The sequence below is a fragment of the Vulpes lagopus genome, chromosome 9 (assembly GCF_018345385.1).
Source record: "Vulpes lagopus strain Blue_001 chromosome 9, ASM1834538v1, whole genome shotgun sequence".
Lineage (NCBI taxonomy): Eukaryota > Metazoa > Chordata > Mammalia > Carnivora > Canidae > Vulpes > Vulpes lagopus.
In genome coordinates, this window is record NC_054832.1 from 44,300,999 (window position 1) to 44,326,882 (window position 25,884).

The following is a 25,884-nucleotide window of genomic DNA, read 5'->3' on the forward strand; positions in this document are numbered from 1 at the left end:
GGAGGGCAGGGGGAAAGTTGTGGGGGCAGGGGGAAGCGCGCGCCCGCCCCGGGAGGGAGGCGGGGAGCGCGCCGGGCCCCCATCGGCCCCCCCGCGGGCCCCCCGGCCCCCACCGGCCCCCGCCCGCGCAGCCCGCGTCCCTTCCCTTCCCGCCCCGCAGCAGCCCCGCCGCGCCGGGTCCCCGCAGCAGCCGCCGAGGGTGCGTCAGGAGGGGCGGGGCCAGCGCCGGGGCGGGGCCAGCACGCCGCCGCCGGCCCCGCCCCCGCGCCGAGGCCCCGCCCCCTCCGGCCGAGAAGGGGCGGGGCCGGCCGGCGCAGGGTCCGGACTTGGTGGCGCTGCGGGACGGGCGGTCGGGCGTCGGTCGGTCGGTCGGTCGGTCGGTCCGCCGCGAGCCCTGGCCCCCCGCCCCCCCGCCCCCCGGCCCGGGGCGGACGCAGGGAGCCGAGGCGGGGCGTCCGGGGCGCCATGAGGGGCCGCCGCCCGGCCGGCGCCGCGGCGGAGGGGCTGGCGGGCTGAGCGCCCGCGGCGGCCGAGGCATGCGGGGCCCCGGCGGGCGGCTGCTGCAGGCGCTGCCCCGGCTCCTGCCGCCCGCGGTGCTCCCGGGGCTCCCGGGGCGCGCGGGGCCGCGGGCGGCGGGCGGCGGCGGCGGCGGCGGCGGCGGCGGGGGCGGGGCCGGGGGCGGGGCGGGCGCGGCGGCGGCGGCGGCGGCGGCCTCGGGCGTCCTGCTGGGCGCCTGCCTGGAGCGGCCCGGAGCGCCCGCGGCCTCGGAGCTGCCGGCGCCGGGCGGGGCCTCGGCGGGCGGCCCCGGGAGCGGCGGCGCGCTGGGCGGCGTGGCGGAGGCGCGGGGCTGGCGCTGCTGCTGCCTGGGCAGCACCTGTTGGTGCCGCAGCGCCGCGCTGGTGTGCGTGCTGGCCGCGCTGTGCTTCGCCTCCCTGGCGCTGGTCCGCCGCTACCTGCAGCACCTGCTGCTCTGGGCCGAGAGCCTCGACTCGCTGCTGGGCGTCCTGCTGTTCGTCGTGGGCTTCATCGTCGTGTCCTTCCCCTGCGGCTGGGGCTACATCGTGCTCAACGTGGCGGCCGGCTACCTGTACGGCTTCGTGCTGGGCATGGGGCTGATGGTGGTGGGCGTCCTCATCGGCACCTTCATCGCCCACGTGGTGTGCAGGCGCCTGCTCGCCGCCTGGGTGGCCGCCAGGATCCAGAGCAGCGACCGGCTGAGCGCCGTGGTCCGCGTGGTGGAGGGAGGGAGCGGCCTCAAGGTGGTGGCGCTGGCCAGGCTCACCCCTATACCTTTCGGGCTCCAGAACGCCGTGTTCTCGGTAAGTGCGGCCCCGCCCCTGCGCGCCCGGCGCCCCAGACCCCCCGGCGGGGCCTCGGCGGGAGACGTGCTGCGGGAGGGACGGCCCCTCCCGGGCGCAGGCCAGTCTGGCCAACAGGCAGCTTTGCCCCTTGGAGGGGGAGATGCACAGAGGTGGAGACGACTGAAAAATGCACATTTTACCCATTGGTCATTTTTTTTGTTTGTTTTTTCCTGCAGCAGCTTTGGCACCAGGGAGCAAAGGTTTCACATTCCTAGCTTTTTTTCCCTCTTGCTTGCAAAAATGCATCCAGGAAAATTAAAAAAAGGCGTCCAGGGTTTTGACCCAAGTTTTTTTTTTTTTAACGACCCACGGCTGAAGGAAGTGTTTGGGTAAACAGTGCAGGGAGTAGCTCCAGAGTCCGTATGACAGTCTCCTAAAATTTGTTAAGAGGTCCTTTCTTCATAAAGGAATTTGCTTTGATAGAATGCAAAAGGGGAGATTCTCCTGCTTTTTTTTTTTCTTTTCTCTTTTTAAAGATTTGATTTATTTATTCATGAGAGACACAGAAAGAGAGGCAGAGACACAGGCAGAGGGAGAAGCAGGCTCCTAAAATTTGTTAAGAGGTCTTTTCTTCATAAAGGAATTTGCTTTGATAGAATGCAAAAGGGGACATCCTCTTGCTTCTTTTTTTTTTTTTTAAAGATTTAATTTATTTATTTGTGAGACACACAGAAAGACAGGCAGAGACACAGGCGGAGGGATGAGAAGCAGGCTCCCTGCAGGGCTGGATCCTGGGACCCCGGGGTCACGCCCTGAGCCGCAGACTGAAGCTCAACCACTGAGCCATCCAGGCGTCCTGCTTATTTTTCTTTAGAGGAACTTGGTTTTGAAATCACTAGGTAGGGGATACAACAAAATAGGACAGATAACCTTTTGCCTAGTGACCATGTTTTTTTTTTTTTTCTTTATACACCCCTTCTACACTTTTTTTTTTTTTTTTGCCTCGTATCCATATGTTCTGCTTATCCAACTTAGTTTTCTCTAGCTCGGTGCAACTGATTGAGGAATAGAAATACTGCTAGTGAGGAGACCATCTGACTGGAGGAAAAGAACCCAGTCTTGACAAACTTCCTGACTTTGGAACGAACGCATCAGTGACTCTATGTCCCTGCTTTCCTCTTTCCTAAGGTGAAGGAATTGAGCTAGATTACTGAGTTCCCCAAATTCAATGATTGGAAACTACCAAGAGTTCATATAGTGATTTCCAGGAACTCAACCCTTCAGCTTGACTTAAATAATGTGTGTGGAAGTAAAGGGTTACAGCACTCAAAACTGTAGGAATAGATGTATTTAATACTATGGTAGTGATTCTGACACATTGTATTGTTTCAAAAATAAATTGTTAGTCTCTAGAAACTTTCTCATCTTGTTTTGTATTAATAATTCCAACCGCTGATTCCTAAAAGATAAAAATTGGTGTTTTTAGGAGTGTGTTATCCTTTTAAATATCTCCTGATTCTTCTTCTTTTTTTTTTTTTTTTTTTAATGATAGGCAAACAGTGAGAGGGAGAGAGAGGCAGAGACATAGGCAGAGGGAGAAGCAAGCTCCATGCACCTGGAGCCCAACATGGGATTCGGTCCCGGGTCTCCAGGATCACGCCCTGGGCCAAATGCAGGCGCTAAACCACTGCGCCACCCAGGGATCCCCCTGATTCATTATTTTGAATGATTTTTACCACCACCAATTGCTAGCGCACCGACATACTACTTTCACAAGCTGTAACCACCAGGTTAAGCAATTTCAATAAACTAGCAGTTTACCTAAAAAAAAAACAAAAAGAAAAAGAAAAAGAAAGAAAGAAAAAAGAATTCTAACTCTACCATTTTTGTGATGAAATCAAGAATTTTTTTTTCTTAATTTTTAAATTCCTTTTGCAAATCTCATGTTGATTCTACTCAATAGCCACGACTGTAGAAGGAGACTCATGGAGGTGTGAAAAGAGATAAGGGTCTTTTTTTTTTTTCTGGAGAGTAAGTTTTAGTGTTTTTGGTGTTTTGATATGTTTTTTGCCTTAAATTTTTCCCTTTTACAACAACTTATAGTATTAAGTATAAACATGAACTTTGACCCAACCTTGGATAATAATGGATCAAGTGTTCTAAGACTTTGGAAGAGGGTTGGGACTAAGGAACGGTAAAGAGTTTTGTTCTGTTAGTTTGCCTTTTTTTTTTTTTTTTTTTTTTTTTTTAGATTTTATTTATTTATTCATGAGAGACACTGAGCGAGGCAGAGACACAGGCAGGAGGAGAAGCAGGCTCCACACAAGGAAACCCGATGAGGGACTTGATCCCTGGTCTCCAGGGTCACGCCCTGGGCGGAAAACGGCGCTAAACCGCTGAGCCACGTGGGCTCCTTGTGATTTTTCTTGTTCACCTACTGTGTGCTTCCTATCCTAAGCTCTTTCCAAATGTCATTTCTAATCTTTAAACCATCCCTGCACAGTGTATTTATGAGTATAGTGTAGACTGTTGTTTAACAGTTTGGAGCACAGGACTGACTGCTCTGGAGTCCTACTGTCTGCACAGAACCTGTTGACCTTGGTCAAGTTGCTCATCCTCTCTGTAGTCAGTTCATTATTTGCAAAATGGGGAAACTAGTGGTTACTTACATCATAGGATTATTATTGGGACACTTACACAAGATAAATACATACAGTAGAACCTAGCTTAACAAACACGTGTTGGTTTTTGTCACCATTACTATTGTTCTTACCCAAGGTCACTTGGGTACTGAGTAAATGGTAAGGTAAACCTATGCCCTATGGTTTGATGATAGGGTCCCAACCCATGGTTCTATTTCTTCATTGTATGTTTAGTAGCTACTGTAGTCCTGGGTATATAATGAGAACTCATATATTTGTTAATTAAAAATAAGACCATTTTGGGGTGCTTGGTTGGCTCAGTCAGTTAAACATCCAACTCTTGGTTTTGGCTCAGGTTCTGACCTCAGGGTCCTGGGCTTGAGCCCCATATCATCTTGCTCCAGACTCAGTGGAGAGTCTGCTTAAGGATTCTCTCTCTCCCTCACCTTCACCCTCACTTCTCTCTCTCTCTCTCTCTCTCAAATAAATGAATAAAATCTTTAAATAAGATAGTTTTTTTAATGCTTTTTAACATTACATGAATAAGAAGTTATACTTTGTGCTTGGGAATAATGTAAGGTAATTATGTAGTTGAAACTGCACTTGACAAGGGGTAACTCTTTAAGTTGGTGCTGTGGGGTCAAGAGAAAAGAAGGAAAAAAAATGGAAAACAGCCTCTTGCAATAGATATCATTGGCATAATTTTACTGTGAGAGAAACAGAGGCTCAGCCCTCCAGGGACTTTCTCAGGGTCACTCAACCACCAAGGGGGGGAGCTTGAAACCAGGATGGGCTGATAAGATTTGTCATACTGTTAAATTTTACTCATAGCCATAGCAGGGGGGGTCGTAGAGCCAGGGGATATAGTCTGTTACATCTTGTTCATTTCTTAACTACCTGCTTTTTAGCAGTGCCTTTCTTTCTTTTTTCTTTCTTTTTTTTTTTTTTTTATTAGCTCTTTCAACCAAAACAGTTTACTGAGTTCTCCCAGGGTATATGGGTGAAAAGAAAGCTTAGTGTAGGCTAATTCTTGCTTTATTATTCTTTTAAAAGATTTTATTCATGAGATACGCAGAGAGAGGCAGAGGGAGAAGCGGGCTCCCGGCTTGGGGACTCAATCCCAGGACCCCGGGATCACACCCGAAGCTGAAGGCAGAGGCTCAACCACTGAGCCACCCAGGCGCCCCAGGCTGATACTTATTTTAGTCTGACTTTCTGAACTTGTGCTCTCTCTGGCTTCATTCCATCTTCATTCTATCTCCAAACTCTCTACCCTTACCCCTCTGCCTGCCCACAGCTCCCCACTTACCTCTCTTGTCTTCTTTCCTTCCTGTCTTTTAAAAAAAATCCTCCCCCTCCCACCCCTTTCTCCTCTATTCCAGCTAAAAGTCATTTTCTTAATGCTCGTGATTAAAGGAATTAATCTGAGCTTACCTTAAAGAGGAAGTAAGATGTAGTGGTCACGAGAGGCATAAGCTTTGGAAATAGTCCTGGACTGGCCCATGCTGAGTTATGAGGGGGCAGTAAGCTGGTGCAGTGAAGGCTTTAGGTGTTTGCCCGGCACACAGGCAATTCTCAGTCACTGTTAGCAGTTATTAGTGGTGAAGGTAGTGGTATTTACATTTTAGACCCAGGAACTGGATCGTAAAGGTTAGTATATAGAAGAAGGGAGGGATCTCTCCTTTGCTTTGTGACTATGATGGACTGTATTGCTTTGCTTTTTCCACGTGTGCTAAAGAGGGATAAGGAAGCTGACACTCTCCACTTTTGAAACTACTGAAATAAGAAAAACATACATATACTTTATAGTAGCAGTTATTAGATCAAAAGAAATGTAATTTCCCAGGTACCTATTGAAATTTTTTCCTTTTTTAAAAAAACACACTTTTTCTGGCGGGGGGGGAGCTGGGAATATTTAAAGCTCCCACCTCCCCCGCTTTTAATGTAATCTTGTATCTGTAGTTATTACTGCCTATAAAGACAGATTTATAGACGTATAGTTTCTGCGTGTGTCCCTAAGTATCGTTCTGACCTGGACACATGTCTCGGATGAGCATTTCTTACAGCTGCAGTCAGGACAGGTTAAATTATGCTGTAGTAAAAACCCCTAAATCTCCATGGGTTAAAACGTAAAGGTTTACTTACCTGTGGACACAGAATCAGGTTCAGCTTGGTTTGGGGAAGGGGCAGGGAATCTTTGCTCTGGGTCATTTGTCAGCCAGGCTGACAGAGCCATCATCTTTCACTTCGTTACTGTGACATGGTAAATTGCACACTGGTTTTTCAAGCTTTCATCTGGAAATAATCTCACTTTTTACTGGCCTGAACAAGTTACCTGGCCAGCAAGCGGTAACTTCAAAGAGCTAGGCATGTGCCAGGAAGGAGCTAGGACTGGGGTGTTCGGTGGCAGTCTCTATGACTCGGTCACTTGATTATCTCCCTTCTCTCTCTCTCTCCCTCTCTCTCATCCCCCACAACTAATCATTGGCTCAGTCCTTTGGATCTTAACCTCCTGAAAACTTCCATTTGACCTGCTGCCATTACTCTGGTTCAGGCATCTCAGCCTCCTACCTGGTCTCCTTGCCTTTGGACCAAGAATTTCCAACTTTCTCTCCAGAAAGATCTTTTTAAAATGCAAATCTTTTTTTTTTTTTTTTTAAGATTTTATTTACTCATGAGAGACACACAGAGAGGTAGAGACATAGAGAGAGGAGCAGGCTCTTTTCAGGAAGCCTGATGCGGTACTCGATCCCAGGACCCCAGAATCAGTCCTGAGCCAAAGGCAGATGCTCAACTGCTGAGCCACCCAGGCATCCCCTAAAGTGCAAATCTGATCTTGTTGCTCTCCTTTGGGAAACTCTCCTCCGGTGGGTTTTCTTTTCCCCTAAGGATAAATTCCAAAACCTCTTAGCATACATACCTCTCTCCCCTGTCTTGCCTTTCCTCAATTACTAAGTGAGTAATAACACATCTTTGATATGTTAACTTCTTTAATCCTCAGCATTCTAGGAGGTAGACGTGAGATTTCTGATTCAAACAGCAAACCTGTCTGTAGCTTTGAAACGTCAGGTTCTCCTTTTTCCTTTCCTTTTCCTTAGAAGAAACTTGTCTGTAACGTTGGAAAATAAAAACATTCACAGGAATAACATCCCAGTTATTATTCCAAACATCCTACATGTAGTGAGCATGAGAGTAGTCTCTTAAGATCTGCTCTCAGATGCCCCTTTGGAGACATCTGGACTTTCTGTAGTTTTGGTTTTTTTTTTTTTTTTTTTTAAGATTTTATTTATTTATTCATGAGTGACACAGAGAGAGAGGCAGAGACACAGGCAGAGGGAGAAGCAGGCTCCATGCAGGGAGCCCGATGTGGGACTCAATCCCAGGTCTCCAGGATCGCACCCTGGGCTGAAGGCGGCACTAAACCACTGCGCCACCAGGGCTGCCCCTTTCTGTAGTTTAAAGTTGCCTTCTGTGAGATGTCGGTTTTAATCCAAAGAGTATCATGTGATAATTGGTTGACATGGGTAACAGAATTCAAAATGGTACTTGCAGCTTCCAGAGGGGAGATCCTAAAAATAGTCTCTGTCTCTTTTTTTACTTTGGTCATGGAAAAGCTTAAAAAAGTCAAAGATCTGATAGGTTCCTTTCCTTAAATAATTCCCCATGGGAAATTTTGTATCCATCATCATTTAATCTTTGAAACCTAAAATAAAAACATGAAGCATACCACGAAAGATTCTCTTATTCATAGGTTGTATAGATTTACATATATGATACCCCTTAATCATCACAGCAGGTCTTCGAGGAGCTATCCATGACTAAGAGGAAGTTACTTAGAGGACTGGTTATCACTTGAAATCAGACTTGGTTCTGGGATCCCTGGGTGGCGCAGCGGTTTGGCGCCTGCCTTTGGCCCAGGGCGCGATCCTGGAGACCTGGGATTGAATCCCACATCAGGCTCCTGGTGCATGGAGCCTGCTTCTCCCTCCGCCTGTGTCTCTGCCTCTCTCTCTCTCTCTCTGTGACTATCATAAAAAAATAAATAAATAAATAAATAAATAAAAATAAAAATAAAAAAGAAATCAGACTTGGTTCTGACATTTACTGTGACATCTTGAGCAAGTTAGGGTTGCTCTTTTAAGCCATACTTTCTGTTGTACCATGTGTTTAATGATACCTGCTACGTGATGTGACGATACATAGTTGACTCATTGTTTAACATTTCCTCCTTTCCATCCTCTGCATTCCAAAGAGAGGACATCAAAACTCAGATTTTTTTTCCCTTTTGTAACTTAACAAATATTCGAATTACACTGAAGTGTCAGGCGCTGTTCTAACACGCGCACGTTACCTGCTTGACACTCCTATCAACTCTAAGCCTCATTTTACCACTAAGACAACTGAGGCACGAGGTGGCAAAGTAACCCAGGAGCACTCAGTTAGTAAACGGTAGAGAAACGAACTTACCCACGGTTCTGCTGTTGGTCCAAGAAGAGCTGAAATTCTCAGAGATTTCCTGATTCCAGGTGCAGAACACTTGCCCTACAGCCCAACGCATAAATGTAAGGTGGACCTCCTATGTGTCAGGCTCTGGGCAAGGCTCTATACAGTTGAATTAGACATTATCCCAGGACTTTAGAGCAGGGGTCGACAAACTGTGGTCCCTGGCTGGGTCCACCATCTGATTTTGTATGGCACCCAAACCAAAAGGTTTTTTTCATCTTTAAATGATTGGGAAAAAATGTCAAAAGAAGAATATTGTGTGCACGTTACATGAAATTCAAATTTCAGTGCCTTTAAGTAGCATTATTGGACTACAGCCATGCTCATTCATGTTTGTACTGGTTGTGCCTCATTTTAAGCTAAAACGGCAGAGTTGCGGCAGAGACTCCATGGCCTACAAAGCCTAAAATATTTCTTACCTGGCACTCGATAGAAAAAGTGTGCATTAGAGCTTCAGCAGTGACTGTAATAAAACAACCATCCATTAAGCCTGGGCCCCTGCATCTGTAGGACGAGGCCCTTAAACTCTCCTGTATATCTTACTTACCTTTGCATTTAAGAAAATTATCTTTTTAAAAACAAAAGCAATAAGTACCTGGGTACTGGGGGTAGAAGGCAAACAAAGTAGAAATGAGTAAATTTAAAAGTACAAGACCTGGCCCCATCACCCTGGCTCACTTCTCAGTGAAATCATTTTAAAGAATTATGTGTTAGCAAACTGTTAATCACTTACTTTATTTTTGTGGGTCCATAATTGGTTAAAAACAGCAACAGAAAGATTTTCTGTTGGTTTTGGGAGGGCAAGGAGCTGTGAAACCGGGGTACGAACTAAATGACAGCGAAAGATAATTAAAGATGAACTTGAAGCAAATATAACTAATTTATTTTCCTCACCTTTGCACTGAGTAGTCAAGAAAAAAAAGTGGTTAGTAATTTAGCTCACAGTTGAACTGAAATTAATTTTACAAGTAAATAAAAGTTTTGGACTGGCTCATGATTGTAAGACCACAATTATGGTAAAATCTTAGCCTCGTGGACTTTTGGGCACCTGTAGTTCTGTCTCAGTTCCTCTGTGAGTTTGGTGAAGTCATTTAGTGACTGGCCCCCAGTCTTCTTATTCGTAAAGAAAGAGGTTAGACAAGGTCTCCTCGTTTGCTCTTAAGAAGGCAGATGTTCTGAGCAACAATTTAACACCCCTCCTTCTTTTAACAGTTTGGCAGTAGTATGTTTTATAAAAATGTTTTCTCATCTTAAATTCTTATTCTGTATTATAGTTATGACCATAGATTCAGATACAGATGATGGGTCATGATACTTGTCACCGTTCCAGCATTATCTAATGATCCTTTCTTCTCACTGTTAATACTGATTCACTGCAGTATTTGTTTAGCAGCGTTCATTGTAAAAATTGAGAAGTATGGCTAAGTACAGAGAAGAAAACCATCATTAAGATTTTGGCGTTTATTTTTGTAGTCTTTGCATTAATGAATGCCTGTGCTTTCCTTATATGACATGGGGAGTGATTCTTGTGACCTTTTACTGGATGTAATGAACATTTTGATCATTAAGTGTGGTACAGAATGACTTAAAATGGACACTGTCAGCTATGGTTTTCTGTCTTTGTATCTTTATCCCTGCTGAGAGCTGGGTCTTAGGAATAGAAGGCATTTGATAAATTTTTGCTGGATGAGTAAAAATAATAAGCCTGTGTTGTTTTTCAGCTCTGCCAATAAGATCTTTTTTTTTTTTTTAATTTTTATTTATTTATGATAGTCACACACAGAGAGAGAGAGGCAGAGACATAGGCAGAGGGAGAAGCAGGCTCCATGCACCGGGAGCCCGACGTGGGATTCGATCCCGGGTCTCCAGGATCGCGCCCTGGGCCAAAGGCAGGCACTAAACCGCTGCGCCACCCAGGGTTCCCAGATCTTTTAAATGTATGTTCCAGAAAGTATATGCAGTGAAACGTGTGTGTATTTTTTTTTCCCCCTGGGGAAAGGGTTAGTGTGTGTGTGTGTGTGTGTGTGTGTATTAGTCAGATTCTCAAATGGATCGGTGACCCCTAAAATATTTACGAACCATTAAAAGCAGTTCCTAATTTAGGTACATTGAATAATGAAAAGGTCTGTATGTATGAAGGTGGCCTCTGAATTGTAGGTAGACCTACCGACCTAACCATCTTTGTCCGTAGAAGCCTATACATTGAAGGTCTCTTCAGCTGTTAGAGTGGGGTCTCTCAGAAACCATGCCTTGTTTTTTTTTTTTTTTTTTCTTTCCAGTAGCAAGACTTTCCCCAGTACTTTCACAGTTGCTGCTTAACAAGAGGGTCCCAAGCTTGACATTAGGTTGACCTCGGAGGTTACTGGAAATGCTTCTAGTACTCATTCAGTATTAACTTAATAAGTAACTGGTAGGTACCCAACCTATACCCACTGCTATTCTAGATGCTAGAGTCATAGCAGCAAATAAGGCAAAATTCATCTCAAATCCTTTAAAGTGCTTGCAGTCTAGGAGATCAATAACATTCCTAGGTATGGTATGGCATAAATTTTGCTGATAATTTTCATTTATGACATTATTTCCTTTTGAGAGGTTGGGGGAAGGTATTTTCGATTTTTGAACAACTAATTGCAAGTGGACTTTCTGTCCTAACGTCTTTATAAACAGGAATTATGAGAAGTCTCCATGTTTATAAATAGTTTTGATGTTACAGTCCACATCCAATGAATATTGGTACGTTTAGCACCTAATACATAGTAGGCATCATGCTAGAAGCTAAAGACAGAATGAAGAACAAGACAGGTCCCTTTCTTGACAGAATTAGTAGCCTGGGGAAAGGGCGAAGGGCAAACAGATGGTGAAATCTTCTGTCACTCTCTAGTGTGAAGGGGATGGGGAGGGTCTAGTGTCCTATCAGAGAACTTGAGAGCTTAACACAGGCCTGGGAGCTCAGGGAAGGTTTGCTAGAGACATCCATGACTGAGCAGTGAAATACGGTTGAGGCTGAGGACCAGGACTTTTGCCCAAGTAAGAGGAGTGGGAGGAAAGATAGAAGTTTCCTTGTCAGAAGGAACAGTGTACAAGGGCCCAGAAGGAAAAGAGAGCAAGGAGTGTTCTAAGAACAAGAGAATTTTGATGTGCCTGGAACGTAATGTGATGTGGAACAGGAGATCATCAGAGTCTGGGTCTTCAAGCACGTTGCCTGCTGAAGTGAACCCCAACCTTACTCTGATGGCAGTGGGAAAGGATTAATGCAGGACTAGATTTGCATTTTTAAAAGATTTCTTCAGGATTTAGCATAGGTGGTGAGTGGTGGGGAGGTCTCCCTGTGGGAACTAGAGAGGAGAGACTGAATAGGGATAGAACAGACAGTAGGTAGATTTTTTAGGGATTTAGCAAGTGGACGGACAAGACGGGCAGGAGGGAGGAATGAGCCTGTCACTGACTTCTGAGGTGTCTGGCTAGAGGGACTGTGATTGGGGACAGAGGGGGAGAGGTATCTTGGGGAGGGAAGGAAAAGGAAGGGTGAATAAGTTCATGTTTTTTCTTATACTGGTTGTGAAGTTTTTATATTTCTGGAGGTGAAAACCACCGTTGACCCTCAAACGACACAGGGTCGACCCCCACCCCGCCCCTGCTCAGTCACAGATCTACATATAACTTCTGACTCCCCGAAAACTTAACTACAAATAGCCTACTGTTGGCCGGAAGCCCTAGGAAGCCTTAGGGACAGCTTAAGGAGTCGATTCACAGATATTTTGTCTGTTATTACATACAGGTAATGTATTATCTACTGTATTCGTATAATAAAGAGCTAGAGAAAAGAAAATCATACAGAAGAGCAATACATTCACAGTACTGTACTGTATTTACAGGAAGACGTCCACATATACGTAGTTGTAGTTGCCATTTGCAACTGTTTGTGAAATATCGATAGTATTTTGAGGATATATATACAGTAAAACACACAGTTTGTCAATAAATAGTAATTAGATGAAAAGATGAAACCGTATTCATTTTCGTTTCCTTCGACCATTCCTTTCTTAAAATTATTTTGGGGGTTTACGGTTTTTTTCTATATATTATTAGATTAGATATCTTTTTATTGGAATTTACCTTCATTGCAACTTTCTCGATTAAACAGAATCCTTGGGACACCTGGGTGGCTCAGTGGTTTGGCACCTGCCTTCGGCCCAGGGTGTGATCCTGGAGACCCGGGATTGAGTCCCACTTCGGGCTCCCCCCATGGAGCCTGCTTCTCCCTCTGCCTGGGTCTCTGCCCCTCTCTCTCTCTCTCTCTCTCTCTCAATCTATGTCTCTTGTGAATAAATAAAAAGAATATTAAAAAAAAAAAACAGCATCCTTATTGTATAAGCCAAGAAAATTCAGGAAAGCATAATTTGCTGAAACTAAGATTTGCAGAACTGTGGATAAAATTCGAGCTCTCCTGAACACAGATCACCTTTATATTCTTCATTAGATCCATGTCAAGATATTCAGTGTAAAAATTATATAGTTTCTTAGTGGATTCACTTAAAGCCAGTAAAGCCATTGCATAAATATTTGGAAACTGAGAAAGTGCGGGGGGGGGGGGGGGCTTCCTGGGAGGAGCTGTACTTTGTGCTGTGCCTGAGGGGCAGCAGTCCCCACTTCCAGGAGCATCTGAGTGATCAATCTGAAGATAGAGGTTTTCTTACTCTCAGCCCCAAACATCAGTCAGCTCTTGCTCTTTAGAGTTAAGCATTTTTCTTTTCTTTTTTTATTCTTTCTTTCCCCCTCCCCCTCTCAGATGGGCTCTCTGTTTTCATGATCTCTTTGGTATAAGGTCATGGTCTACATTAACCCCTACTGGCCCAGAGAAACAAATCACACCTCTAAGCAAAGCACAGTACCTTCGGGAATAAGAACGCAGGTGCGTCTACGGTGCTTCTGGAGGATTAAAAGCATCCTTTTTAAACTCTTCCTGGAGTTTTAATGATCACAGAAGCTGAGCCACAGGATAACAATGACATCCCCGTTTGAGATTTATGTTTTTCAAAGAATGGATGCCCATCCTGAATAGGATATGAGCTTAGAGGAAATGCTGGAATAATTTGCAATCTGTTCATCTCAACGAAGTTAGTAAACAGTCGAAAAATGTGTGTGTCTGTGTGTTGCTGTACTGGTTAAATTATTTGACACTCCAGCAGAAGTCGAGAATGATTAGCCAAAATCCGTTTTTTACTCTCTTTAGACATACAGCTTTTCAGAAGGGACATATATATAAACAGTGACCCCTGCTTTTTCCCCAGGATGAGGTTTTTGTCATAAAAGGTTTGGCAGAAAAAAAAATAATAATTAAAAAAAATAAAAGGTTTGGCGATATTTGATTTCTGCTTTGGACAAAGGTCTTGTTAAAGAGTTGAGTTGCAGGCTTGTTTCCCGTTTAGGAGATGTGCTTAACATCGAACCCTTTTGGGTATTACTGACTTCACATCTGAATGTCAGTTTTATGTTTTCCTTAGAGAAACTTCATCACGTTTAAAGACTATGGACTGAAGCTTTGCATTCTGATATTTTGGAACTTAAATACTTAAAGACAACTTCCAAAACCTGTAATGTTCTATTATCAACTCCAATATCATGATTTTTGTGATTCATCGTTTTGCCGTGTGTACCCATTTTATACATTTGGCGTGTTCGTTCTGTAGGCAGGTCTCTTGCTGTAGGTACCCCAAACTGACAGAGGAGCCTTTCTTCACCTCGTTCTTTGACTAGGCTCTCCGGTGCTCTTCTCCTGGATACAGACTCGTTTCCCTTTTCACCGCAGGCCCCTAACAAGTGTCACCCCAAGTACTTGCCTTGTATAGGGTTCCCTTGCATGTGCTCTGTAAACTACCCAAACCCCACTGCCAACCGCACTGATACATCCTGTACCTTCCGTGCCACGTTGTCCTTGCTCATTCTCAGAACACCTTAGCTTCCCCATCCCACCTGTCTCTGCCTGCCAAACCATGTTTTGTTTTCAGAGTCCATTTCAAATGCCTCTTCTTCCACATGGTTGCCCTCTGGCCCCTATTCCTGCAGCTAAAATTAATCCCTGTTTACCCTTTAAGATCCTTCTCCAGAATCCCTTATCGCCTATTTTTAGGTAGTTGATGTGTCTTTGCCAGTGTGTAAATCCTTTGAGGTAGGAGTCACATCTTCCTTTCTGTCTCTCGCAGGCACCTGCCAGAACATCTTGGCCTGGGCAGCATGAAGTCAGTAATCATTTAGTTAAATTGTTAACCAGTCACTGTAGTATTCTTTCCAAACCAGCAGTGGTGGATCTCCAGCTAATCATCTGAGTAGAGATGAATGTAGCTTTATTGAAAGTAGGAATTACACATTCATTAGATTGGGTTAGATTGTAGTTAGAGTAACTGTAGGTCACTCTTTTAAAATACCAGATCTTGGGGCACCTGGGCAGCTCAGTGGCTGAGCATCTGCCTTTGGCTTAGGCTGTGATCCCAGATTCTGGGATCTGGTCCCGCATCAGGCTCCCTCCCTGCGTGGAGCCTGCTTCTCCCTCTGCCTGTGTCTCTGCCTCCCTCTCAGAGTCTCTCATGAATAAATAAATAGAATCTTAAAAAAAAAAAAAAACCTACAACAACAAACATCTTAACATTAGCAAAAAGAAAAAAAATTTTAGTTAATAACACTAGTAACAACAATAACACAACATTCTTATCCAGAAATGTTTCTATAATTACTCAAAATCTTTTACCTCTCTTGCTAAAGTTTGATGGTTTTTTTTTTTCTCTAGTTTGATGGTTTTATTTATATTATACATTTCTTATTCGTGTACCTCTAAGCACTTGTGTTGTTGTTATATTACACTATGACCAAGGAAACCCATAAAGAAATGCAAGTAGGAAGATGTATATTTAAAACTAATACCAAGAAATAAAAATAATATCCATATAAACTAGAATGCATAGGATAGAGTCACGAAATACCATTTTTACTCCCTCAAACTAGGAAAGACCAAAATTTGGTATTTTAAGTTGGTACAAAGTTTTACATAAATGGAAATCTGACTTGATAATGAATCAATCTGCTTTAATCTGCTCTTCTAGATTACTGATCTCTCCTTACCCAACTATCTGATGGCATCTTCGGTTGGACTGCTCCCTACTCAGCTTCTGAATTCTTACTTGGGTACCACCCTGCGGACGATGGAAGATGTCATTGCAGAACAGAGTGTTAGTGGATATTTTGTTTTTTGTTTACAGGTGAGTTTGAGGCCAAAGGTCTTTTTTATTTTGATTTTTTTTTAAATTTTCTTTTTGTATGGCATTGCTGATTTAAGCCTAATGTATTTCATTGAAAATAATTTAGGAGGATTTTTCCCTTTTTATATCTTTTCTTGTTCTCTTTCAATTATACTTTATATTTTGACATTTACATTTTAATTGTGTGGATATATGGAAGTTTATTGAACTGAATTAAAACTTATTAAAAATTCTTGGGCAGCCCGGGTGGCTCGGGGGTTTAGCGTCGCCTTCAGCCCAGAGCGTGATCCTGGAGTCCCGGGATCGAGTCCCACGTCGGGCTCCCTGCAGGAAATCTGCTTCTCCCTCTGCCTGTGTCTCTGCCTCTCTCTCTCTGTCTCTCATGAATAAATAAATAAGATAAATAAAAATTCTTTAAATAAAAAAGAGATTGAGAAAAATAAGGTTCTTTTTTGCAGTGATTTTCAAAGTCCTCATTCTTTTTTGAGTTTTTGTGAAGTGTTGTTAATACTATCTGAAGATAATTTTAGTGAGATTTGGTAAAGTTGGGTTTTTATCTTACCTTTTCTTCAAATTATTAAACTCTGCAATTGGTAATTTTAAAAGGGTATTATACTGGCAATGGAAATTTTTTTCTAGTACAATTTGATGTAGAACAAATTTTTTTTTTTTTTTAGAAAGTATTGCTTTATTCCATTCCATTTGTAGTCCATTACAAATTCAAATAAGATTTGTGTAATGGACTGGTACAAATTGACATACAAATTATAGTATACCTACAATTACAAGATTGATAAAAAATTCTGCTATGTAGGCATATTTACTCAGTTCCTTTAAGTTGCAATAGAAAGAGTTTAAAAAATCCATTTCTTTAGTCATGTTACATGTCCTTCCTGAGATTTACCAAAATATGAAATCACCATAACTTTTGATGATTTAGCAATAGTTGATAATAGCTTTTACTGAGAGCTTTATATGCTGTATATTTAAGCTCATTTAATCCCTACCCAAAGGCTAGGAGGTATGTACTTTTATTATCTCCAGCCAGTTGTGTACATTTCTTCCCAACTCTCCTCCCTGACATCAGCAGTGGTAAACTTGAAATTGATCTTGGCAGGAGTATTTAGACCATGGAAAATGGCAGGTGCTCCAAATCAAGATTCCTATCTCATCTCCAAGAGCTAGTTTATTGGCACACCAGTGGAGAGTAATTGGTCTAAAGTCACAGCTGCAAGGGGTAGAATCACGATATGAACCAAGGCATTTGACTCTGTAAACTATACTCATAATGAGGACTATTGTTTACTGAGTGGGTAACACTGAGGTAGCCAACATCTTATTGGTCCCTTAACTTGATAGTTTTAAGTTTTATTCTTAAACATACGATATCATATTGGAAATTTAGTGTTAGCAGTATTCTCAACTTTTGAGGTACTATATTGTATTAAAATCACTGTGATAAAGCCAGAGTTGATTTTCTTAATTTTTTTTTTTTTTTTTTTTTAAATTTATGATAGTCACAGAGAGAGAGAGAGAGGCAGAGACACAGGCGGAGGGAGAAGCAGGCTCCATGCACCGGGAGCCTGATGTGGGATTCGATCCCGGGTCTCCAGGATCACGCCCTGGGCCAAAGGCAGGCGCCAAACCGCTGCGCCACCCAGGGATCCCCAGAGTTGATTTTCTTTCTGTTTTTGAGTACAAGTTCAGTAAACAGAGTGAACCCAGGAATATTTACATTGAACTATAAAGCTTATCAATTAAATGGCTAGTTTTAGGAAAAATTTTGTAATATTTTTGACATTCAGGGAATCCCTTTTTTTTTTTTTTTACTTTTTTTATACAAAGTTTATATATATACACATACACACATACATAGGTATGTGCATACACACACACACACACACACACACACACAGAACCTAAATCTAGGTTTAGAGTTTTTATTATAGTTGATTTATTTTTATTAATGTAGTAGGTTAATCACATCCTAAACTTTTTATGCATTATATCTACATGGTAATTTATGTTTATAATTATCCTGAGGTACTATAACAGTCTAACATACACTGCATTCTCAGATTTTTTTTTATTATAAATTTAAGTACCTTTTATGTTTTTCTAGTTTCCTGAAAATGAATAATCCATTTGAAGTATCTTTTCCCCTTTACATTATGTTTGAGTAATTAGAACTTGTTATTTTCAGTAGGTTTCACACGATTTTTACTACTTGATACTTTATATTTCTGTGCATCTTAATGAATCATTCAACTGTAATTGGTAGAATTATACTAAAACAAAATAGTTCACATGTTTGTCAGAAGTGTTTCTAAAAATATAGGGCCTTCTTTTTTCCCCCATCAAGTTCTTACCCCTTTGAGCTGACAAATTTAAGCTTAACATACAAGATGGGGGGAGGGGGGGAAAGAGCAAATATTTCTTAGCCCTTAACATATGTGAAAAACAACAGTAACTACCACAACAACAAAAAGTAAAGCTGTATTTATGCCTCAGTTTTATTTATTGATGTTACTTACAGCCTCGTATATTTCAGAAGGGGTTTAATTCAGCTTACAAAAGATACACAGGAGAATAAAACAGGAGGGCATATAAGTCCTCTTGAAGAGGGAAGTACATAGGAGAAAAGGATGAAGCTTAGGTTAAAGTTAGTAGAGTAAAAATAATAATAATAATAAAGTTAGTAGAGTAAGTGTATTCATGAGGTTTCTCATATTTTACTAGAAAGCCACAAATTTGCCTCTGAGCTTTATAGCCACCTAAATAGAATCCAGTATCTGTAAAATTAAGCAATACAAAATAGATCCAACTTGGATTCTGTGATCTCTCAATTCCGTTACTCTTCTCCATGCCCTATATTTTTCTGTGTACCCACCAGCCAAAACCCTGGATGAATCCAAGTTTTGATATGCTTTGCACCTGTTGTTTTCAGGAAGTCATACAACCAGATTGGTAATATTTAATTCATTGTCACAAACCTTCTGCTGGTTTCTCAACATTACCCCATTTCCCAACTGTTTCCTTTGTCTTCCCACTCCCTCAATTCCTTAATGACTATTGCAAACCTATCTCAGCTCCTCCCAATTTTGACTCCTTTATCCCCATTTTCCTCGTCAGTCTCAACAGATCACCTCCTTTGCTTACCAGAAAAATCAGAAGCCTTCAAATGAGAAAACCTGTAATTTTCATCTAAGAAACCCACTAATAATCTTCTGTTCTGCTCAGGCTCTCAGCTTGCTCTCCACTTGACAGTGGAAGAGATGCCTTTGTGTAGAAGGATTGTCCTTTTACTTGTGTTTGATTCTCTTGTTTTTAAAACAAGTTTTTTTGTTTTTTTTGTTTTTTTACATTTCACTATGGTGGCGGTGTGTTGGTAAAAAAAAAAAAAAAAAAAGAAAGAAAGAAAGAAAGAAATCAGTGCAAATTGCCGGGCCGTCTGTCTAGAAGGGCATCTGGGGAAAATCCCATGTAAAGATGTAGCCAGTGTACGCTCACTAGGAACCTAAAAAAAATTTTTTCTGCTGGATTTAAGTGTACTTGCTGTGGCTGTCATGTCATTGTTAACTTTGTTGAAATCAGATGCACTTTCCAGTTCTCTTCTGGCTTGATCTCTTAGCAACCTAAGATTCTGTTAACCATGCCCTTTTATTAAAAAACCTTTTTTAAACACTTTTAAAACTCTTTAACCCTTTTTAAAACACTTTATTCCCTTAGCTATTTAGATTTTTTTTTTCCTGCTTACCTGGTTCATTTATCAGTATCTCTTCCTTTCACCCCAAAATTGGTGTTCCTTTCTGTTCTTACTCTGAAAACTGTCCTTTTTGGCAAATCCTGTTACTGTGGTGGCTGCTATCATGTTTATTTGTGTAAGGACTCCCTTAATACAAGAGCTCAGCCTTCTTTCCATAGCTTTGGACCCATTCCCTGAACGGTTTGGGTATCTGTTAGGCACCTCAAATTCAGCATGTCTGAGGCAGAGCTTAGCATCTCATCTATACCCTTCCTAAGTCGTTTCTAACATCTTTTCCATGTCTTTTCATGGCATCACCATAACACTGATAAGTATCAAACCTTGGGTTTTCAGAAAGCAGATCTTGTTTTTTTTTAAAGAGAGCTAACCTGCTAGAGAACAAACAGATTTGAAGGCCCACCTTTAAAATACCTAATTTGCTCAGAATTATATTGAGGAATGGATACCTACTTACTAGTGCCCCCCCCCAAAGAGTTCCAAATTCCCCTCTTGGACCCCCCCGCCCCGTGTGCTCTGCCTTTATCCTCCCACTACCCTCAATGCTTTCCCACAAAACTATTAAAATTATGAGCATGTTTAATTGAAACAGTGTTATATTTTAGGGTCACTATGGTTAGAGCAGCCTTTGAAACTTACTGGGTCATTAAACATCACCTGTTCTAATAACCTTGTTGCACTGAGAATATTTGCTCCAAACTCTGAAGAACTGATTTACAAATGAAGTTTGGAAGTACCATTTAGAAGATGTGTACTGCCTAAACATTGTGATGAACATAGAATGTTAAAGCACATTAACACATAAAGAGGAATCACAACTTCCTATTGGACAGTGGGAGAAGCCCACATAGTGATGTGAAATCATATCACTAGTTGAGTGGCTAAACCTAGACCAACATCTGACTTTCATTTCAGTGCTTTTTCTAGTATCCCTTTGACTCGCCTTTTTTTTTTTTTTATCACCATGTTTCCCTTTATTTTTGTTTTTCCCTGAGCACAATTTCATGTTCACGATCTCTTGTCAATTTCTTTGAAGTTTATTGGCATTTCATTTTTTAAGTGGTTCTTAATATTTTAAATTTTGGCTGCACGGAGGTAGTTCATGTGCATATGGTAGCGCTTCTCTCTAAATGGACTTAGGAATACCTATGGACATTTATAGTCATGCAAGATATGATATTACATTAATTACATGAATAAAATTCAGCCAGCAGACCTCTGTTATAGACATTTTTTTTTCCTTGAAAGAAGCTTTTTGGTACAAAGAGGCAAGTTTGATTTGTATCAAGCAAACATCATTTATATAGATTAAAAGGGATGTATATGCTTGCCTTGGGTTAACCTGATACCCTATGTCGGTTACTTATATGTTGTAGCCTCTACTCCCAGTAGAAGCAGCAGAGGAAAGCATAAATGGCAATGGTGATAACCTATTAAAATTCTTACCTCACCATGTTTAAGTAGCGTCCTGCTTGAAACCTTTCTAATCCAAATATTTATTGGGTTTATTTATTGGGTTTATTCTTCCCTCTTTTTTCCGTGTAAAATATTATTAACCGTAATGTTTTGGTTTTATTCACAGATTATTATAAGCATAGGCCTCATGTTTTATGTAGTTCATCGAGCTCAAGTGGAATTGAATGCAGCTATTGTAGCTTGTGAAATGGAACTGAAAACCTCTCTGGTTAAAGGCAATCAACCAAATACCAGTGGCTCTTCATTCTACAACAAGAGGACCCTAACATTTTCTGGAGGTGGAATCAATATTGTATGACTCTAATGAAATGTATGATTGTCAAGAGCTAGTGTGCTGTCCAAGGTCTAGTGGTCACCTTACTAGTGGGCAGAGACAAGTTCTAATTGTATTACGGCACAAACAAAACTGACTAGTTTTTAAATTGCACAATTTTTTTAAAGGAAGATCATTTTCTGGATATGTAAGTGTAAATGTAGATGCAAATATGGGCTGCACCTCTTGATCATTTATTATGCCCTCAATGGCCTATAGGTCTGCACTTTAGTGTTTTTTTAAGTGTTTTCTTTCTGGGTACTTATGAACAGAGAAATAACCCAAATATTTTTCTGCTTAGTGTCTTTATTTATAAAGTCCATGAATATTAGTCGTAAGCATCTTCCCTACTTAAAATGATGAGTAAAAGTATATACTTTTAAATGTATGATATTATTTAGATGTTCTTTGTCCTTTTCAGAAAATGTAGTGGTTTTTTTGTTTTGCCTTTTGTTTTAAATGGGACCACTTTGCTTCCGTTTTCCAGACTAAGTTAGAAATAGACATTAACTTTTGGTTGAATGTATTTTTGCAAGCATCATTGCAGGGCCATTTACACCTATTCACACAAGCTTAAATCCTACATTGTGGGACTGAAGTGCTCTTAAGATACTTTTTTATTTTCACTGTGTAATATGCAAAGCAAAAGGGAAATCATTTAATGGGTGGTGGCTCAAATTAGAACCCATGTTCTAACTTCATTTCATCGGCTTTACTCTCCTTAGATCTTTCATCAAAGGGCTGTCCCATTGCAGTCTTACTAAAAAGTTTTAGTAAAATAAACTTCTTTTTCTTTTTATATTCATCATTAGGCTTTGAGATAAAGATTTTTTCCTTTAAAATGATGGGCTTACCATCATTGAAGATGTCACTCAGGTGGCCTTGTTTGATCAAATCGCCTTTTTAAAAAAACCAAGCTTTAAAATCATGTTTATAAGTCCACTGAATTACATATATGTCCCCATAGTCTTCAGCTTTAAAACTATAACGTTAATACCCAAATTTGTATTATTTGCCCTACAATAAGGTAGGTTTATTTGATTTGTTTTTTGGTACTTGTTTTTCTCTGATAAGACTCAGGAATTCTGAAATGTGAAATTAAGTCTCAATTCTTTCTCTTGTAGCATGAATTGAGTGTATTTATTAGTAGCACTTAGGAGTATAGCATACAATAATTTGGCATATGATTAATATGACCTATGTATTACTCATATATCACCTTATGTTTTTAAAATGGTTTAATTGTGAACTTGATTCGTTTTTTTTACAACCCAGATTATAGATATAAATGCAAATTTTCTGGTTGGTATCTCTTTTTTTTGCCATGAAAATTCCACCTTATCAGAGACCTCCCATTTGCCTTTTCTTTTTCTTTTTCTTTTTCTTTTTCTTTTTTTAAGATTTTATTTATTTATTCATGAGACACACACAGTGAGAGAGAGGCAGAGACACAGGCAGAGGTAGAAGCAGGCTCCACGCAGGGATCCCAACGCGGGACTCGATCCCGGGACTCCAGGATCACTACTTGGGCCAAAGGCAGGCGCTGAACCGCTGAGCCACCCAGGGATCCCCCATTTGCCTTTTATTAGGGTAAAACCTTTGCCCTGATTTATTAAAGTGCAAAAGAATTCTTTGGAAGCAGAGTATTCTAGTCTTATGCTAGAGACACATTGCACTCGATAATTTTAACGTGTAAGTTTTTTGCTTGATTGCAGTTATAATTGTTTTCCTTTCCTTCATCATGTATAAGTTTTCTCACCTTTGGGTCACAGTGAAGTTCACTGATATGTCCACATCAAGAAGACCTCAGTGCAAATGATCTGAGAGGCACCTGATCCGAGAGTCTACAGTAGTTAATTGGCCTCCAAATCCTTCTTTCTTTCATTGATAGAAAAAAAAAATGATACTAGAATATTCTTATTCTTTTTTTATCCTAATTATTTTTATTTTTAAAAGTAATTTTAGTTTAATAATCTCAATGAACAGTATGATTGATTTATTCTTCTTTGCCTAACCTTGACAATAATTTTCTTGTGCTTCTTGTTTGTTGGTTAGTTTTTGTTAGAGGAATCATTTAAGATCACTCCTTTCAGACTTGTGTTACACTTCATGTATTTTGAAGTGCGTTTATTTACTTAGCATTTTGTAACTTGAATAATTTCACCAAATAAATACCTTTTGGTAGTTTGTAATGAGTTCTTCCAATTATTGCATTTTGCTTCATACTTAAATATATAAAAGGTAGAAGAGAAATAATTTTTCCATATGCTGCCAATTATAATTTTATATAATAAAATCATCCATTTTTACTTAAAATAGTATGGATTTACTATTTCTAAATTACTAATGTAAAGCTGCAGTTTTCCTTTTCTTGATTATTTCTGACCTCCAGGTAAACAGCAATCTATTATATTCATGTTATTTGATAGCTGAATTTGGTTACTGGGTATTGGATGTGCTCTCTATAAATTTTATGAAGCATTGCCATGCCTTATTCACCCCATCTTTAACCTTGCATCCCAGATTTATGGCAGTAACAGATTTTACAGGTTCCTTTTATGTTGCCCAAATAATGCTTCCCGTTATAGAGTGTGTATTTGTAAAATAAAATGTTTTTATTTTGCAGTATAAAGTTGTTTTATGCACATTTTAAAAAGCATACAACATACCTAATTTCTAAATCTGATGAAAGATACATTCCATTTTTAAGTCTTTTGGGCCTTTTCCTTAGTTTCCATATTTTTTGGTTTATTGTTAAATGTTTTTGTTTACTCTTTGCCAAATTTTGTCATGTAAATTGTTTTTAAAGAGCACATCTTTTTAAAACATGTGTACATGATAATTTACTAAGTGCTTTCGTGTCCATTTTCATTTGATCATCTGATTTGTGAAATAACTTGAAATCTGTACCCTTTGGTTTATGAAAATAATAGAACCAGATCTCTGTCATTAGAACATGTGTTTTGAGTTTGTGTTCAGAAGTGACTGTGTGGATTTATCCAGAGCCAGCCATACTCGTTTTATGTACCTCGTAACCAACTGCAAACCTTCCTAAGATGACTTTGCTTTTATAGGGTCAGATATGACTCTAAAACATTTCTCTCCTTGAGAGGCTAAGTTCAGTAGTTTCTCTTACTTATCCTTGCTGTCACTGAGCTAAGTGGTACAGCTACCAGCAAGTCCCAGCAGTTCTGTGTGTGTTAAATGTGCGACGCTGATTTGGACTGTTCTTGGGGAAGGTGCTATGTATGGCTTACTTATGTCAAAATTTGTGGGACTAGCTTTAGAATGCTTGAGAAAGTAGCTAGGTATCTGCCAGGGTGATACGGGCCAATCTTCAGATGCATGGTAAATCCATGCTATTCAAAACCAAGTGGCATTTGCAGAGAAAAAGAAAGGTTCATGAAGACCTCAGGAACAGTGATACTGACCTAGGTTGATGACTTCAGTGATGGAATTTTGTTTCAGGGGCCCCTCACTTATCAGAACAATAGCTAAAATAACACTCTCTGGTTTTTAGATTGGACATTGCTGATTTCTATTACAGTAAGCTATATAGGATATAATTCTTTTAAAGCTCATCTCTTTTTAAAAGCCTTTAAAGAAGGGAGAGGAATCACCTGTGTCCACAGAATATTTGAAACTCAGGAGTTCTAATAACTTTGCATATTGAACATGAACTGTTAATTGCACAACTACATTATAACTTGGTACTTCTAAATTGCTGAGTGATTGCTGCAAACTATTTTCTACGATACCAGAAGATTTAAAATAGATAATTCGAAGGGTGATAATTGATATCCCAGATCACTTGTGTGCCTGAGAAAATAAAAGGTGATATTTTATTTTCCTTCTTTCTTCTCATTCTTTCCCTCTATAATTTAGTGGACTGTATCCACGGGAAGGAGCAATTTAGGAGGAAGGGAGGGTGGAATGGATGGAATGGTGGTAACTGACCCTAGATGGAGGATGGTTATGGTTACGGCTCTAGCAGAGGCCCTGTGGAGAAATGATTCTGATCTCTAACATTGGCACTTGCTTTTCCAGTTGGGTTTTTCTAATACTCCTAAGTCATGAAATGCTACCCGCCTGTCGAAAAAGTCCTCAGTCCTTTGTCCCAGGCTGCAGTAATGTTTACAATGCCTTCGTAATACTGAAGGACTTTCACCAATATAACTTCCCTTTGATCTCTACCCTCCTTCCATGACTTTCCTTGAGGGCATATTTTGCTGTCATAACACTTTCAGCACCTAGAATAATACCTGTCCTTGATTATTTGCAGCAGGTCCCATACTGTCATGTGTTCATTTTTTTTGGCCACTTATGGTCAAAATGGCTTGCTAGAACACAAAAATAGGCCCAAGGTGGGGATACCACATGTCACAGACTGCTTTGAACCGGAGAGGTGCCTGTGGAGCACTCATTGGGTAAGCGCGTGTGGCAGTGCGTGTGCTCATTACCCAAGATTGTTCAGTACTTTCTGCCATGCTCGCCCTCCTGGGTTGAGGCTGCCTGTCAGCACTCATTGTGGGGAGAACGGTAGTAGTACACTGTATTATGAGTTCAGTATTGAACTTCAGGGATGCACTCAATGCACTAACATAGCATATGTGTGTAGGGTAAATGTAACCAC

At 41.0% G+C, this 25,884-nt stretch overlaps 1 protein-coding gene across 1 annotated transcript; it reads left to right on the top strand.

Annotated features, from left to right (window-relative positions):
- Positions 1 to 289: 289 nt before the first annotated feature.
- On the top strand, positions 290 to 24,203 carry TMEM64 (transmembrane protein 64). Its single transcript, XM_041769281.1, has 3 exons — positions 290 to 1,319; positions 15,544 to 15,699; positions 21,045 to 24,203. The coding sequence occupies exons 1-3, from the start codon at positions 537 to 539 to the stop codon at positions 21,234 to 21,236; spliced, it is 1,131 nt and encodes a 376-aa protein (XP_041625215.1). The 5' UTR covers positions 290 to 536; the 3' UTR covers positions 21,237 to 24,203.
- The last annotated feature ends 1,681 nt before the right edge of the window (positions 24,204 to 25,884 follow it).